General features: G+C 41.9%; 1 protein-coding gene across 3 annotated transcripts in view; it reads left to right on the plus strand.

The window, feature by feature from the left end:
* The window catches only part of Astn1 (astrotactin 1), a 316570-nt gene that overhangs the window by 289585 nt on the left and 8129 nt on the right, over positions 1-18856 (plus strand). For all 3 annotated transcript variants that reach the window (XM_031386411.1, XM_031386430.1, XM_031386421.1), the window contains exons 19-21: positions 1645-1796; positions 2784-2919; positions 9035-9135. In XM_031386411.1, the coding sequence (XP_031242271.1) occupies positions 1645-1796; positions 2784-2919; positions 9035-9135 (389 nt within the window). The remainder of the gene's footprint in view (positions 1-1644; positions 1797-2783; positions 2920-9034; positions 9136-18856) is intronic.

The following is an 18856-nucleotide window of genomic DNA, read 5'->3' on the forward strand; positions in this document are numbered from 1 at the left end:
AGGTGAGCGAGGGGTCGTCCCTGAGAGGTGTACAATTAAACTACAAAACTTCCCAGAACTATAACTATAACTATTAAAACTGGACTTTTCTTCTCAGCTCTGATCACTTCTCTCAGTAACAGATCTTAATGGTTTTTTGCACTTTAATTAGTAGTTAGAGATGTACTCTACTTTTACACAAGTCCATGTAAATCATACACACTTCTACTTCTCAGTAGGGGCTGGCCTTAGTTCCTATTTTCACAGAATCTGAGTTCCCAGAAAGCTTAGCTACTAACTTAAGCGTCCTAATGGTTTTTGCTTTCAAAATAGCATTCTGCATATGACTCTAATTAATGAATTTGTCAATATCCGCACTGTTTTGGATCTATTCCACCCTAATGTCATATGAAAACTATGCACCCCTTCATAGTAGCTGCTAGCAGATGGCCATGTGTTTCTTATTATTTTCCTACTATTTGAACTGCTTATTTCCCAAACACCATCCCTTGATTTCATGTTTAAGTTGTATCACACATGTAAACACTATGAACATACATGTTGAGTTGAAACTGGACATTGTAGGTCACTTGATGTGATTCAGCTCTGCTGTCTTGTCCTTTGGATTTTGAGAGGCAGCTGGGTAGAAGGTGAGGGTTGCAGACACTTTTGATGTAGAAGAATCAAGGACAAAGATGTGCGTGAATACTGGGGATACTGTGAGTAAGGGAGACTACAGTGAGCAGAAACTGGGAAAACCCTCATAGTCTAGTGGTCTGGAGAGAAATAAGGAATTGGAAACAAGAAGGAAACCTGAACCACATATAAGAAGTCAGGACAAGAAAGCAAATTGAAAACACTTGGGCTGTCAGGAGATCCACTCCAGTGAACATCAGTACTGGTTACTCAGTCTCTATAATGTGCAGAGAGGTATGAGATAGCAAGGCAAAACAATGTTCAAGGCAAAGATAACTTGAGAACAACAAGACATTATGAAATGTAAAGAAAAACAAATAGGGACTGATATAGGAGCTAGGGTTCATAGGCACCCAAAGAGATAGACAGAAACTGATATCAGGTCCCAAGCAGCAGACACAGGGTATCACCCCCAAAGGGGTGTGGTACGTGGCCACATGGCCAACTCTCTCAGTGATACTTTTGAGCTGAGCCTGTTCTAAAGTTCAGTCATCAGATGAACTGGAGTGGGTAACAGCAGAACAAGTGGTGGGGCAAAGAGGGCTTGCCAGATTCTGATTGTTATAGAATTTAAACTAACTGTGCTCTTATTAATGCAATATTCTCTTGGATGCCACATTCAATGGGCTTTGAGATACACATTGCACAAAATACCTGTTTAGTCTTCATCAAGAAAAAAACCCAGAAATTATATTTCAAACTATGTAAAAAAAAAAACTATCAATAAAGCCCAATCCCCAAATACATATAGACCTTAATTGATCTTTACACCTTCACTTATTTATTCATTTACAAGATCCAAACATAAACCTCCTAGATCTCTGGAGACCCTAGCATCTAGTGAAAGAGACAAGTTCTCAGAGAGATCAGAGTTGTCATTTGTAAGAAGAGTTTGAAATGTTGCAGTTGAGGTAGTGACACAAGTCCCGGCTGAGTTCCCCTTTCATGTTTCTTCTTTTCTCCACTCAGGTTGAGACTGTCCACAGTACACGAACCCAGCAGCACCCTTGTGGTCCTGGAGTGGGAACACTCAGAGCCACCAATTGGAGTGCAGATTGTAGATTACCTCATCCGGCAAGAGAAAGTCACTGACCGGATGGACCACTCCAAAGTAGAGACGGGTGAGCATATTCCAAAAGTAGAAAAAGAAAAGAATGCTCTGCCTTGTGGCATTTGCTTCGAGTCCCCAGTGTTGCAGGGCAGCCCAGAGAAGCATAGAATAGTAGCAACTACTGTCTCTTGCAGGCAGCAGCCATCTTGTCCATTTAAGAGTTTTTGCATGGTGAGCATCTGACAAAGTCTTGTTTTGATTTTTCCTTTTCTTTTATTTATAAAAGAGGTGTCCATTTCATTGCCTCTAGGCACACTTACAAGCAACAACAACATAGTACACTAGTTATCCTAGCCCACAATTAAGAAACAATTCTCTCTAACCACTGTCGTGATTACAGAAAAAACAAAAATTCCTTTGCTAATAACCCCCTCTAGGCAAAGGCATGTGCAAACAGATGCTCTTGATCCATGGCTTGTCCTAAAGCAAACTAACTTTTGTCAAGTCCTGAGAGAAAAGGGAAGCCTTAAGAAATAGCCCACAGAAATAAAAGTCCCATGCCTTACTACCAACTCATAGAGAAAAGCCAACATCAATGCTCCCAAGTCTTTCACACAAATATGGTCTTTTTTTTGTGGGGATGAGGATGCCCATAATCTAAGAGCTCCTATAGAACCTGGTAATGAGGTCTGGAGAAACATCTTTGGGCATAGAGAGCTCTCCATTGCTGTTTCTGAGATGCTTTCCTTGGTACGCACAGGTATTGCTAAGGTAGATTAGGGCCCATGGACCAGCACCACAAGTGTTCTCATCAATGTCAAGGTGCTTATAGAAAACTGCACAGATGTGGCATTTGTTTTCTGCCTTAGTAGTCCTTGAGCTAATTCTGGACAAATGGCTCTCAGCTGATTGTCTAATGGTGACACGATCAGAGAAGATGGTTTTTCTCTAAGGTGTCCTTCCTCCACCAGGAAGTTAAGAAGTTCCAACGAGTTCTAGCATTGCTCATGGTTTGGACATCATGGTTTCTTGGGCCTCATTCTTTCCCTTTGTGCAGAAACAGTGCTGAGCTTTGTAGATGACATCATCTCTGGAGCAAAGGCTCCATGTGCCATGCCGTCTCAGGTGCCAGACAAGCAGCTCACCACGATTTCTCTCATCATCCGATGCCTGGAACCTGACACCATTTACATGTAAGTAGTACACACCTTACTGATTCTTCACCAGAAAGTTTGAGGTCTTTGTTCACTCCCCGTTATTGTTTTGTTTTGTGGTTTTATTTTGTTTTCAGTCTCAGCAGCTGTATCTCAATAGGCATTATGGAGAAACTTCTCGAAAAGGTCTTGTTATGGGAGTTTGCAATATACAGAGGGCATACATAAACAGATAATTGTAACTCAAGGCAGAATAGAGTATATATTCGTTAGAAAGGCCAGGGATGCGTTAGAAAGAAAGAAGACAATGATTTATTCAGTGTAGAGTTGGTGGCTAGCTTCTAATGTGGATTGTACAGAACTCAGCAGCTTCTGTCATGTTGGGAAGTCGCCCTGTGTTAAAAATCCCTGGTACAAAGGTAGAGGGGTCTGAAGAGGAGCTGTGGGTGGTCCAGTTGGTCTGAGCAGATGGGGAATAAAAAGGGGTGGAAGAAAATGAGCCTGGGAGTCAGAATGAATGCTGTATGTCAGAGGAAAGCTTATTTATTTATTTATTTATTTATTTATTTATTTATTTATTTAAGAAAAGAGGACAATGCCAAGAACTATACTTCAGAAAGCCATCTCTAGTGGCTCTGAAATAATTTATAGAGTTCAAAACTAGTCATCATTTTTCTTCAAAGAAAAAGTAGGAATTATATCACCATGCTTGGACCATGCCTGTGGTCTCGCTGAACTCTTCTCATCTCTTCCTGTGCTCTGGGAACGACTGTAAAATATTTGTGAGCAGAGATGCCAAAAGAGGAGATATGGTGATAGCATCTAAGCCATGGTGGAAAAAATCCATGGTCTAAGGCAGGAGTCATCGTGATGCAGTCTGGAAGCTTTCTGACCCCACCAGTATGAAAAACATCTAACAGTTTACAGATGAGGTCACAGGCAGAGTCAAGGTTTCCAGAATAAATCATCTCCACTTCCTCTCCTAAGGAGTTCAAAGATGGGAAGCACTAGAAATCTGAGTGTCATTGATTGTGATGAACTTTGATATTCAGCTGTGTCTCTTCCAAATAGGACATGTAACTCAGGACTACACTGGGTGAATGTAAAATGAACAGGACAAGTGACATCTGAGAATCTGGAATGGACACACACACAAGGATGACAATGCCAATCCCAAAGACTATCTGTCTGCTCCTGCCCTGATCCATAACAGCTCTCTTGATATTTGGACAGCTGTGGCCCCCTCAGACGAAGGGCACATGACAAATGGAATACAGATCTTGGAGTGAAGAGCAGCAATCTAGGTTTTAAAAAGACTCCAAATCAACATGACTCCTATGATCATTTATAAAGAGGGTGGGCTAACTCCTATCTGTGATTCCTACTTGTTAATTAGAAAGTTAGAAGCTCTGGTGGAACAATAGGTAGACATGGCTCTTTTAGAAAGGCTATTACCAAGTTGAGGACCTTCCTCAAGTTAGCCTTGCCTTGGCTTTGTTTCTTGGTCAAAGCTAAGATCCTCTCCCACATTCAGCATCTTGGTCTTCTAGTGTTCACTTCCTATGTTTTGTAAATCACCTACTTCCTGTCAGTGTTGATAACAGAAGTGGGAGAGGCTACCCTGCTAAAGGACAGTGCCACTAGATGGCACTGCAGATTGCTGGAAAAGCTAGCTGACACTCAGATCTAACTTCATAGCTCCCAGTGAGGAGCAGCTCTCGCTTTTGCATGCAAGATGATGTTCTTAGATCCGGCAGACTAACCTGGGATGGCCTGGACATGAGACCCAGTGTGTGGGAAAAGGGCGCTATGGGTTAGAAGCATTCTTCTCCGTTGAGGAGGAAGAATGTTTAAACTTTCAACCCTGGTGCGAAGATAAAATCCTGCAGGCCTGGTTTTGTTCCTAACCATAAAGTGTCTTTAAATGGGACCCTTAACTTTTTGGCACCCAAGTTTTCTTATAAATTAGGAGGACGATAGCTGTCATTTGTGGAGTGTTACAAGTATAGTTATGACTGACTACACTTGCTATCATTTTATAGCTGGAGAAACTGGGGTTCAGTAGAATTGAATAACTACCCCCAGAATCACACAGCTAGGGCTGCAAATAATGGTTAGGAGCTAAAGCAGGGTTTCTTCTTTTCCACACACTGGATCTTATTTTCAAGCCATCCCAGGTTCTTTGGCCAAGATCTAGGAACATCATCCCGAAGTCTAAAGCAAAAGCTGATCTTCAACAGGGTTATGAAGTTACGTCTGAGTTTCAGCTGGCTTTCTTTGTGATATATTTCATTTAATGCCACTCAGAAGCATACTGAGAATGGATCCTGTGGCACAAACACAGTTAAGAACTCCATAAAGTGTGACAGATCCAACATCTTCATTTTAGATTGCAAAGGGACCACCTCCCCGGCCCACCACCCTCTTACCACACTTGCTGGCAGAAGAGCCCTTGCATTTCTGAGCACGTGACAGCAGATAGATAGATCATCGAAAAAGATGTCTAAAATCACAGAATGAGAGAAAGCCCCCACACTGGCAGGAAGGAAACCAGAAAGCAGAAGGTGACGCAGGCAGCCAGCTCTGTAGGCAGCCCCTGACAGCCTATCAATTATCCTTAGCATTAGGCTCCAGACCTTTAAGGCCCAGCCCTGGGGCCTGAGCCAGTCTGTGTCAGTTCCCACGCACACATGCCTCCGTGGTGTCATCACCATGATGCTAACTACACACTGAAAGGTCCCAGCCTGGGCTGGAGAGGAAGCCCAGAAGCTTTGGCAGAAGCAATAAACGGACTTAGACGTGAGCCCTCTGGATCTGGAGCAAGGCTTATCTCCTCTGTCAGTAATTCCAGCTAACCCTCTTGCTGTCTTCGGAGAGTGCTGTGGCAAAATGAGAATGCTAACAACAAACAGGGACGGTCTTCCTTTAATGACAGCACATGGCATTTCCACATGAAAATGTGGAAAGTGCTCCCCAGTCTTTAGAAGTCAAATACCCTGGCTGTTCTCACAGTGTCTGGGGGTCGAGAAGGGTGGCAAGTACTGGGAGTCAAGGTGGGTGGCGGGTGCTGGGGGTCGAGGTGGGTGTGGGTGCTGGGACTGCTGAGGCAGAGTACTGAAGGTCAGTCTCTGACCGTAATTCGAAGGTTGTGTGAGGCATTTCCTTTCCTAATATCTGCCTCGCATTAAAAATAAAATATGCCACTAAATAGTCAGAGACAGTAGGTTACATTTCACTCTAATTGCTCTTCAGAGTATGTAAGACTCAATGCAAATAGAGACATCTTTGTCCCAATTTAGGATCTGACACTATGTAGCTGGAAGTTATGGCAAGACAAGATAGGAAGCAAAGCTTCCTGGGGTTTGGACTAGCTGGATGTCGGTGACTGACTCCATCCCCAGGTGCTGAAAGACAAGGTCCCTCTGGCAGCCAACTTGGTACTCAAACAATAGAATGCCATAGTCCAAGGAAACTTAAGAATTAAGGGTTTAGGATTAGATTATGATGGGATGCATGTAGTGTGGTTCCAGCCAAAGAGCTAAGGTTGCTACCTTCAGCCTACTGGCAGGCAGAAGAAATAGCCACACTGCAGCCTTACCTGGAGTTATAGGACTTTGAAAGAAGATCTGCTACCTAAGAGCACAGGGGGTAACAGGGCTGGCCTTGTCACCAAAGAGCTTGCCCACACCAGCCAGGAGTGTCAGCCTACAAAGATCAGGAACTCGTAACTTCTGGCCCTCCCAAGAACAGCTGCCAGAACTGATGGAGTCCAGAACAAAGACCAAACCTTAAAGCCCAAGCCAAAAAACTACAGATTCCACTTCTACTAAATGTGTCTCAGACTCTCAATGTATACATTTGTTCTATTCTGAATTTCAGGGATTTCCAGCTTTGCATACTATTAGGGATTACAAAGAACATGGCTTGGTGTGAGAATCACAGACCATGAGGTGTATGTCTATACTGAGGGTAGCCCATGGTACTTCTAAGTATATCCCTCAGAACCATACTAGAGTGTGCTCTAAGACTAGGTTAACAGTTAGCTGAACTCAGAAATGGAGAAGGTTCCAAAAGGGCCAGGTATAGCAATTACAGGTTTGAGGGTTCAGGAAACAAGTCCATAAACAGGGCCAAGAAGCTGATGAAGTACCCAGGGTCAAATAAGAAAAAATGTCATAGCTGCCAGGGCTGGAATGGGGATAAAGGGTGTCAGCAAGCCCCGTGCTCTCTCTGGGAAGGTATGGCAGGAGAAGGATGGTAAGATGCTCAATTTAGAATCAGGGAACATGTGGTGAGGAAGGACTGTGGTTGGTAGCACTGCTAGAGAAAGCCATTGAGCAGGGCTTAGGAGCAGGGCATAAGGCAAACATGGTGGAGTGGCCTGAATCCTTTCTGCTGATAAGAAAGAAAGTGCAATGCTTGCTCCTGATCTAACAGCTAAGAAAGTCCTTTAGGCACCCAACAGCTATAATCTGGCCTATGCCTTTGGATCTAAGCCAGCCATGACGTTTTAGGTCATACTAGACCAGGGGGTATGATGGAACCTGCCTATTTGAGGCTTCCATGGCACTGATGTGAGTTTAAGGAGAGAAGAGACGGGTACATGGCATCTCAAGGGCATTTGAGTCTTTTCTCTGACTGTCCTCTGTGTTTTTTGGGAATAGTAGGTATGAGATCCTTTCTCTTTTGAAAACATGCCTTGGAAAGATCATTAAGTAGTATTCACTACTTTCTATTTCACTGGTTCAAGTGTTAAGGCCCAGATGGCATTTCCCTGGGCCACTCTTCTTTCCTTTATTCCCCCTCCTCTTCTCCCTCCCTGCAACTTTGCCAAGAGGAACAACAACCAACAAAAGAAAACATATCCATGTTTTCCAGTAAAAACAGCTTTCTATAGTAACAAAGCATGAAGTAATGGGGTGGGAAGGTGGTGGTGACACCCTTTGGGTGGCCTGATTAGTTGTCAGAGGCCCTGTGCAGACACCAAGGCCTGTTTTCATGGTCAGGCCTCCAGGGTCTCTCCTTTCTCTGTTTCATCATCCAATGGGATTCCCTTGGTCCTAGTGTTCCCTCTGTTGGCACACTGAGGCACTTTCCGCTGGATCCCCGGTTGAAAACTGGTGACTGGAACAGCTACTCATAGGAGTTGGAGTGCCCATCCAGGCCCAAGTCAGGGGACCTTCATCCAGGCTGTTTTCTTCTGAATTTAAAGATTGGATTTATCCTCAGTCTTTGCATAAAGATATAAGCCTAGCATAGGGCAGCATGGATCAGGACAGAGCTAACATGGCATGGTGTGATCTTCCAGGGCTTTGTGTATACCACTGGTCTCTTTCATTCTCACCATGGCTTATTATCCTCCCCATATTATAAACAAGGCAAAATAGAGATCACAGGAGTAATTGTAATTCAACATGGCCTTTAACCAAGCTCTAGCCATCCATTTGCAAAGATATCTACTCATTCTTTCACCCAGTGATTGCCAAAATAAAAATGGTATTGGGTTACCTGGAAAGCATCTGAGTTTTGTGTCATGGTGGAGATAGAATCATTTGAGGTCACAGATTTCTTTCTTAAGACTGGGAAACACAGTGAGATCCTTGTCAAAAAATTATATATATATATATATATATATATATATATATATATATATATAGAGAGAGAGAGAGAGAGAGAGAGAGAGAGAGAGAGAGAGAGAGAGAGAGAGAGAGGGAAAGAGGGAGAGAGGGAGAGAGGGAGAGATACATACATACATAGATTTAAAAGAAGATAAGAAAATCTCAGTTACCTAGAAGTCTCAGTGCTTGATAAAGTGCAGGTTTCTAGTTCCCAGGTCATGCTGAGCAGCTCTGAACTGGGCCTGAGAATTTTCAGAAATAGTGCCCAAGACTTCTGTATGGAGATGAAGTGTTCTTCAATGTGATGCTTCTAATCAAACAGCACTCAAAATAGCATATCCCAACCACAGACCACAGGGAGCAACCAGAGGTTTCACACCGCTGCTTTCTAAGCAGAGTACTGGCACTAAGAGTGAGATGAAGGGAGCAGGCTGGGTTCTGACCTATTCAGATAACACCGGACCTCCAGACGGGGCTGCTCGCACCAGCCCCTATGTGTCCCCTCTAGTCATGCTATCTTCCTACCTTTCTGCCAGGTTCACCCTCTGGGGAGTAGACAACACAGGGAGACGCTCCAGGCCAAGTGATGTGATTGTGAAGACTCCATGTCCTGTGGTGGATGATGTCAAAGCACAAGGTAAGAGACACTAAAGTTAGCAATGTATATACATGATTGCCCAACCATCTACTCTTGCCCCTCTAAGGAACCAGTAACCAAAGGAGTAAACAGAATGGCCAGGGTGTGGCAGGAAGGAGGAATTCATGTTCAAGGTAGAACCTTGGGCTTTCCACTATACTCGGTTATTGTATAGAACCCATAAGGCAGGAATCAGCAGCAGACATTGATGAAGTCCCCAGGAATGCATTATGTCAATTTAAAAGCACCAACCATCTCTGCTGTCAGGACACAGATGGATCACTAGCTCTTCATGGGGACTTGTACATGTGAAAGTTTGTTTCAAGCATATGAGGCTGTAGATTTAGAATTGATCAGTTAACAGCCCCTTCCTTCGTTGTGCCTAAATCTTTCACTCTGTACTTTGAAGTTATTATGTGCCACTTCTTCAGGGTATTCAGTATAAGCTCCCTTACTGATATTGGTCCAGGTCCACTAGGTAGTTTTTCCTCAATCATCATCCATCACACAAGAGATGCTTCCTGGCTGGTTTTGACATCATCCCCTGCTCTAAAGTTTTTACATCTCTGAACAGCCAGGGTCTGTTAGTTCTGCTTACCACTTCTACCAGACTCCAGCACCAATTAAGGTGATACTATAAGCCATGGACATCTAGTAGACAGAACTGAAATTGAAGCCTTTTTATTAGCAGAGACACTGAGCACTCTGGCTCCGCAGATACCAGTCAGGGATGGTCTATGGCTATGCTAATTTTCTGATGCCTCTCATTACCTTACATATAGTTCTTGGCTATGTATATATCATCTTAACCAAGAGGGACATAGTGCCATAATGTTGTTGGGTGATACCAGAATGACAAGAGTCATTTAGGGAAGAGAGATCTAGACTAATTTTCTTTATCTACTTTTTGAAGAGCAAGCAAGCAAGGTTTTATTGGAAAGTGCAATGACAGCTCGCTGCAGCAGGAATAGGATCCTCAAAATGGGTTGCCAACTAGCTCTGCTTTAATTTTAAAACCACAGATATTTAAGTGTTGTACAACTTCAAACAATATTTTCCTAGTTAATCTTATTGGCATGCTATGGGCCCAGTATTTTTAAAGACATCTGACTGTAATGGAACACGTTCTCATTACAATCCACTAATGGATTGCCATTCTTCTTGTGGCATAAATATTTAATAGGACTACTGGGACCTAAATGGGTGACCCTTTCAACTTCTTCTGTGCCTACTTGCCAGCTCTCCACTACACCACCAATCTATCCCTTCTGTTCCCATTGCTCTTCTCAATTCCTCTTACACAGGTTTTACTTCTATCACAGGGTCATTGCATGTATTAAGCCCTATTACTTCAAATGCACTGTACCCTTCCAAATTTCATCTCAGCATGAAAATTCAGCTCCAGTGTCCCTTCTTCACAGCAAAAGAGGGCAAGCAGCATTTTTAGGTATCTTCATAGTACTGTGTTTCTGACTTTAGAATATTTTTTTCAGTTTTTATAATGATATGTTCAATCTTCAGATACCACTAGCCAGTAGGTGTCATAATGGTATGAGTCAAGTCTCTTTTTCTTCACTGTATGTCCCTAAAATCTAGAAGGCTGTATAATTGACTGACAGGTTACATAAGAACATATGTTGGCCTTGGAGCCAACAGACTAAGTTTGGATCCCTGACCCACCATCTACTTACTTGATCTTGAGCAGGTTACTTTATCCCATGCCCCAATTCATTTATATATGAAATTTGTTAATAGGAAATAGTACCCAACCCCATTTGAAGGGTCTAAGAAGAGTTGAATGAGCCATTTAACTTAAAATAGTAAAAACAAATAGTGATTAGTACATAGTAAATAATCAGCAAATGTTATGAATCATAGTTATTTGTAACCAATCATGAAAGCCTGCCTTCTGATAGAAACTCAATATTTTATGTATGAAGCAAAAAGCACAACACTGCCCTTATTTTACATGTGAGAAAATTGAAATTCAGAGTAAAGTAAATAAGGTGCCTGAGGTTACAAAGAACCTAATGGAACCACACTTAAGAGTCCATATCTGACCACAATGCCCATTTATTTTTATAATGGTACTAGGACAAATTGAGAGAGAAATTAGGTGAAAGACTCTATAGAAAATTGTCTCTGCAAACCTGTGAAGAAAAGAGCTGCTGTAAAAAAGCAAGAGCAAGAATCCTCCCTTTTAGGGCTTTGTCCAGTGGGATAAGAACAGAAACCCACATGTATGAGGCAGCTGTGCTTCTCCCTAGTGGGAGAGGAACTGGTTTACAGGAACTGAGCCATGAAGCTCTCTGAAGCTCCATTGAGATAAAGGTCTGGGTTACAAACCTCTAAATGAGAGTCTGCCTCGGGGGATACGAAGCACCACCAGTCACTATTTATGAAGGTGTCCTTCTGTTTAAAGCTGACTAGAATCTGTGGAGAGGCAATAGCTACCATGGAGCTTCTGGCTGAGCAGAAGCATCAGGGAGGAGATTAATGCAGAAGAAATAATGCAGCATGGTGCTCACAGCAGGACTCATGGTATAGAGCAGCTCTCTTTCTGGAGGGCTCCTGGCTGTCAGTTCTAGTATAGGATGTTTGAATGGGCTTTCTACCTGCCTTTATTTCCAGACAAGGAACTGAAAACACATGAAGATAATATTGAGAGAATAAAATGACACCCCCAGGTCCTGTTATCCTTCAACGGGGAAGGCATCCTACACAGAGCAAGTCTGGAGACTAATGAGTTAGACTAATGGAGGGTATCCTTACAAATTAATACAGTTCTACCAAGGAAAAACCCCATATGCTTTGTCTGCCTCAAACCCAGATGGCGATCATAAATATAACTCACTTGGGTCTCAGCTTAAGTCTAAGGACAAAGAGGAATTTGACCTGGAGTGTGCTGGCAGCTCCCAGATACTATCCCTCATGTGAGCATTTATCCAAAGCTAGAAAGATACTAGGAATTTTAATATGTCATAACACTCAAGCCACTCCATAAGTATGTTTCTACTGTACTTTTATTAAAATCAGCTTTCTGGAGCTGAAGCAAGCATGTATTTGTAATAAGATCAACCTTGTTGTCTAGTGTGAAGGTTGAGTTGTGACATACTGAAAGTTCACCATAGAATCTTGGCAAAGGAAGGCTAGTTTGTACCCTTCACCTCCTCAGCATCTGCCTTCCTTTTACTAATGCCACATGACTGTATCTATTCCATTATTTGAATCTCCTATGGATGTGTTTTGGCTCCTACTATTAGTCACTGAACAGATGTGTATCAGATCCTAGTATGGAATTCAGAATCAATTTTCAAGAATCTTGTAATCAGTTTCATTGACTTATTAACTCATTCAACAGAATGATATTTAGTTCTTAATGAATATCAGTTTTAGGCACCAGGAGCAAAAAATACCATACCTGCGTAACTATATCAGCAGAGGCAATAGGCAACAGCAGCAAAATAATGAAATATGTACTTAAAATGGTGATCCCTATTATGGAGATAATAAATGCAGCATGGTAGAGGAAGGCCAGGAGCCAGAGTTAGAGAAAAATACGTGCAAGAGGAAGCCACACAAATATCTTTGCAAAGATCATTTCAGAACGTATCAGAATTAGCTACTGGATGTTTGAAAAAGGAAAAGAAGACCTGCGATTCTTGGCTCACATTTGTGGGGAAAAGGAGAGAGCGCTGCTGGGTATGAATTCCCAGGGGCTCTGTGCAGAGTGCCAAGTCATTGGTAGGAAGGGACTGCATCTGGGATTATGATGGAATGCCACAGAGGATTTGGAACAAGAGAGTGACGTATTAGACTTTATGTTTAGAAGGTCATTCTCACTGCTGTGGTGAGAACAGACCCAGAAGAACACTCTAAAGTGGAAATAGAACCGACAGGAGACAAGCTGCTGTTTATACCAGGAAAGCCATCAGACAGCTGCTAAGAGGTGATTTGATCCTCAATTTGCCAATGAAGAACCAAAAGGATTTATTTGCCAATAGGCTTGGTGTGGAGCATGGGAGAAGAAAGAGTCACATCAGGACATCAGTCTCATCTGCTTGAATGGAAGATTCCAGGAGAATGAACATGCAGAAAGATGGTAGAAGAGGGACTAAGAGAAGAAGAAAACTAATACTAAGCGGTGTGGATCTCAGATAGAGGAGGACATATATTGATGGGGTACCTGGAGTGAATGGAGGAGTTGACACTAAGTTTTTTTTGTTTTGTTTTGTTTTGTTACCATTGAGGAATAGGTTGAAAAGCAATAAGAAACACAGGCAATTTTTTTTTAAAAAAGATTGTGTTCATAATTTGTGGCCTTAAGATTTGCTATTTCAAAGATGGAGCAGTTCTCAGGAACAATGACTAGCAGATGAATATCTTAAAGGTTCCTCTTCCACAAGGCGCATAGTGGTGCAGAGGTGAACCAGAGCAAGATTCTTTAGTGGATGTAAGAGGGTAGTCAGGAAATAAGAAGGAGGAAATATAAACCAGGGAAATTTTTAAAATGAAGCCTTCTTAACAAGAAAGAAGGAATTGCTTGAAGTTGGCTGTGAGGAACTAAAAACCATTCTCTTCAAGGATATGGGAGAAAGGATCCACACACCCCAGAGAAGGCTTCAGAAAACACAAAGATAAGGAGGGAGGAAGAGTATTACTCAAGGTACTCAAGTCAGGGACAAAGATGAGAAGGAGGAACAGAGAGAGGGAGAAAGACAGACAGACAGAGAGAGAGAGGGAGGGGGAGGGGGAGGGAGAGGGGGAGTGGGAGAGGGAGGAGGAGAGGGAGAGAGAGGAAGGAGGAGAGAGAGAGAGAGAGAGAGAGAGAGAGAGAGAGAGAGAGAGAGAGAGAGAGAGCTGTTGCCTAGTGATAACTCTGGCCCTAGAAGAAAAGTAATGAGAGGTTTGAGAGAATGGGCTAGTATACAGCAGTGGTCTTCAAAATGTGGCACTTAGATCTACAGCATCAGCATTGCCCTGCAGCTTGTCAGAAATGGATGTTCTCAGGCTCTAAATGGGACACTCCAGTGGGAAACAGCAGCCACGTATGTGATGCTGATGTTGCTCATGTAAGAATCACTGCTATGCCAGACACACAGGATAGCTTGAAAGGGAAGCATATCCAGAGGTGGAGAGAGAAAGGGACCTCACGATATGGGTAGTGCTAAAAAGGACAAAGATACCAGGCCTGCTGAAGTCGTTTACCTTATGTTTCCATGCACATATTATATCCTTCATTAGTTCAGTGTGGGGCTTGCTTGTATGTGGATCCTGAGAAGTACCAAGTGATGAATCAGGGTCTCTTATCTGAGGACCTTTTCTACGATGCCCAGGAAACCATCAAGGAAAGATGTAGATGTTTCCAACGGCTTCTGATTCAGATTTAAAAAGAGCCGCTATTATTAGGGGGATGAGGAAATTCACCTGTGTCTCTGAAGTTACTGCCTCATTTAAATCATATTGTTTTCCCAGTCTCTAGGGCCTCTCTGTATTATGTCCTCTCTCTTTGTCTTGGTATCAAGAAAAACAAGGTCTAGTGAGGAACAGGCAGTAAAACAAACATAGTATTTTCTCCCTCCTTTTCCCTCACTCACCTGTTTTTATACGCACCAGCCCATTTGGGGCTCTCCATAATCTGAAAGCCTGGTTGCTGGAACTTCCTGCCTCTTCAAAAGATATTCTACAGCCCATGCCCACCCCTCCTCCACCTCAAACCCCAGTACCCATCTTGTCATTGCGATCTGGTACTGGCACCCTACTTATAAGAGTGAAATTCTTCTCAATACTTCTATCTTTGCCACTTAAATGAATTTCTTTGCCTTCCAGCCCACTCCATTTCCCTTATTTAAAGTGCTTGACCATTCACAGATTGTTCCACCACTGTACAGCAAATACAGAGTGAGGATTTTTGTCAGTTTATCTCAGTGATGTGGCTCCCAAGGATAGGAACATTTCAGAAGCCAGTAAGCATTCAATTGTCATTGTTTTTTACCAACGCACGTGGAGGAGGGGTGTCATTTTCAATATTTATGAAAGGATGTTAGGATGTAGAGAGTATACATGGACATGCATTTGCATGGGATGCTCTGGTCCTTGTTACTCAAGAAGAAATCTCTCACTGAAATTAGAGCTTGCCACCTGCTTGGCCTGGCTGGAATCTTCACCTCCCCTTCTCTGGGAGTACTGCTCTTAGCTTCACATTAATAAAGTAACAGAGAATAAAAACATTATCACCATCAAAAAAAATGTTTTACATCAAAGAATAAGTGTAAACTTACTGTGGCTAGACATTGTACTAAATTAAAGTATCTTATTGAGTAGAACTTTTATTCTGATAATCTTGGGAAGTGTGTATTACTAACCATTATTAGATAGACAGGAAGACCCAAAGAAGCTAAGTAATGTGTCCAAGGCCAATACACAGGAGCCTGAGTCTATTCGAAACTCTGATGCCTGCTCTTAGCCATTCTTTTGAGTCTATTGGCATCAGTCCAGCCCTGCTAATTTATCTCATTGTTAGAGAGATCTCTGATGTCTAGTAACTCAGCCTCCCTTTTATGCAAGGAGGCTTTGTTAGCAGATGTCCTGCTATCTTTTCTCCTGCACTTCACTTGTTCCTAACTTGTATATATTAGAGAGAGAGAGGACCTGAATTTATCATAGATAACTGAAGACTTCAGCGAAGCTCAAAGCCAAGTAAAATAATCATTTAAAAATACCTGCACTCTTTAAGTTGGTGAATTCTTGCAACACTCTAAAAGCTAATGAAGTAAAAAGTCTCAGTTCTCTCAGTAGAGATAGGAAAAGCCAGATGTAGTCATGCTCCGGGAGCCAATGCACAGGGTTTTGATTTGTTTTGTTTTGTTTTCGAAGTGTAAGATCCTGTTTACTGATAGGCTTCTAATATTACCATTAAGTTAGATCACCTCGTTTTTAGAAGATCTGTGGTGGAACAGGATGCAGGTGTTAGCTTGGTCAGCTAAAAGTGATTGTCGTGTTAGTGGCACATATACCGAGAATCATCTCCTCTGCCATGGCCGTTTCTCAATAAAGGCCCCTGCAAGTAGAACCTGGAATCTGGCACATTATCTTCCATTGCAAGATACGTTATTTGGCATCTGTGAATCGGTTGGAGGAGAATTCTAAACCACTCTATCTAAGCTGCAGTCTGAGCATCAATGGTTTTTCTTCCCTGGCCATTCTTGTCTCAGTCGTTAAAATTAGCCTTCTGTTTCCTCCTGTCCTAACTCGAGAAAGAAGAGGGCCCTACCACACTTACAAGGACACCCACCCTCATGTGCTCTATTGAAGATAGTTTTCCCAAGATTCTGTCTCTATACCTTAAACTGATAACTGAGCATCGATACAAAGTAGCAATGGCAAACAGTTTAGAATCTTGACCATAATCCAACAAGTTAAGCCACCTTCAGTGAGTAGCCTTGCATTATCTCTTAATCTCATTTGTCAAGGGAGGATATATGCACAAATCTGTACTGAGTGTGAGGATGTAAAGTTATTAGCCTATTAACTAAACTAACCTTTAATAATAATTAGAGATATCATGGGAATTGAGTTTCTAAATTGTCTTTTTTATCCAAAAATCTCACTTTAGCAACCTGAGAATTTTAACAACCTAGAAGGATTTCTGAAGGAAAGTCATATATAATGTAGCCAAATATATTGTCCATAAATTTTGAATCTGGAGTTAGTGTAAACCAGCCCAGAAAGGAGATCACTTAGAAACCCCACTACAAGGTAGAATCAAACTACGAGCAACATTATGAGTTCTATTTGATCAGCTAACAGTTTCTGATCAGTTGCTCTATGTAACACAGTGCAGCATCTGAGGATACCAAGGAAGTAAGGTCTGTCTCCTGTCACCACAGCCATTAATGTGATGTGGAGGCCAACACTAGGTCGAAATTTTATTCATTCTACTCAAAACCCTTGGGTGGATCTGTCATTTGCCAGTATCCCTAAATTCACTTGGTATTAGTCCAAGGAGCTCAGGCTATGGTTACTAGTGGGGTCAATTAGGCATACTTCTGACTTTCTTACCCAAGAACTCAGTTCCTTCACCTCCAGAATTAACACATCCAAGGGAAAGCATTGCTCGCCTGCTCACTGGACCCTAACTCCCAGATGGTTAGGAGAATGTAAAATGGCCTCTCTTCTCTGAGAGCTATAACAAGAAAACGTGTAATGAAAACATTCCTTAAATTACGAAGCAACACAAAAAAATGCAAAGCTATGCAAAACTGTTACTGCTTTACCAACTCCACAAACTTGGTCTTCTTCATGGAAACCTTTGTGGCAGAAACATCACAGGTATAAATTAAACTGAACGATTACTCATTTGAAATTGCACAGTGTTCTGCCTTCAGTTTCTGGATATATAAGATCCCCATGCTTTTACATGGGACCTACATGGTTCTAGCAAATGTTCTGTGTTCCAAAGTCATTGCCTCTCCAGATTCTTATAGCTCGGAAGTATTACCTGGGGTTGCTTCACTTTATGTCTGCCACCTATGGCCTTGGCTACCCCGATGTTTTTTAGATGACCACTTGGTTGATACTCAGGTAAATGCTACCACCACACATTAAGGTTATCAGTGTCTCGTGGGAGCAAACATGGACCAGTCTTGTATGGAAGCAAACTTGGACCAACCTTTAGTGGGAACTGAACATAAAGTCTTAGTTTCTCCCACTGCACAGCCCAGTAGTGATTGAGAAACTGCATACATCCTCTCTTGAAAAATATAGCATTCAGGTTCTCAGGAAGGTGTTCCAGTTTCCTAATATAATCCTTTATGTTTACGCTCATTTATTGCTTCATTGGACTTTATCCCCAGCTCTAGTTCTCTGGGATTGCACTTTCCCATCAAGCATGAATATATGAGCTTTTGCCTCAGGTTATGTGGTTTTTAGTAAACCTTGGGAAGACAGAAAGTATTGCAGCTGAAATTGACCTTAGAGGTGTATTAGTCAAAGGCATTTAATTTAGGATAAAGAAAACTAAAACTCAGTGGCACAGAGGTGGAATGACTTACACAAATCACTCTTACACTTCAGGGTCAGTGTTTTAAAATAACAACATGCACATATAAGTACAGAAGTATATGTTTTCCTGGCACATATAAATATGTATATATATGTGGATGGATTTCTGAAGGAAAGTCATGTGTAATATAGCTAAATATGTTGTCTTTAAATTTTGTTATCTAAAGTTATTATAAACTAGCTTGGATATATACATGTATATATATATTCATATATATAAATGATGGCTGAATGGTATATAATGATAATTTGATTAGTAGTGGAGCACATATCAGTAATGAACCATATATACCACAGTGGTCTCGTAGGACTATAACAGAGGTACAGATTTCCTATGTGTAAGTAATGCTGTAGCAATCATATGTAAGAGCAGAGTATTCTTACAGGCTCATGAGTGCTAATGTAAACAAATCTACTGTGTCACCAGTCATCTGATACAAACGTTTGTGTGCACTGCTTAATGTTGGTCATGATAGCAAATGTTCTGTGTTCCAAAGTCATTGCCTCTCCAGATTCTTATAGCTCGGAAGTATTACCTGGGGTTGCTTCACTTTATGTCTGCCACCTATGGCCTTGGCTACCCCGATGTTTTTTAGATGACCATTTGGTTGATACTCAGGTAAATGCTACCACCACACATTAAGGTTATCAGTGTATT

Source organism: Mastomys coucha, unplaced genomic scaffold (assembly GCF_008632895.1).
Source record: "Mastomys coucha isolate ucsf_1 unplaced genomic scaffold, UCSF_Mcou_1 pScaffold1, whole genome shotgun sequence".
Taxonomy (NCBI): domain Eukaryota; kingdom Metazoa; phylum Chordata; class Mammalia; order Rodentia; family Muridae; genus Mastomys; species Mastomys coucha.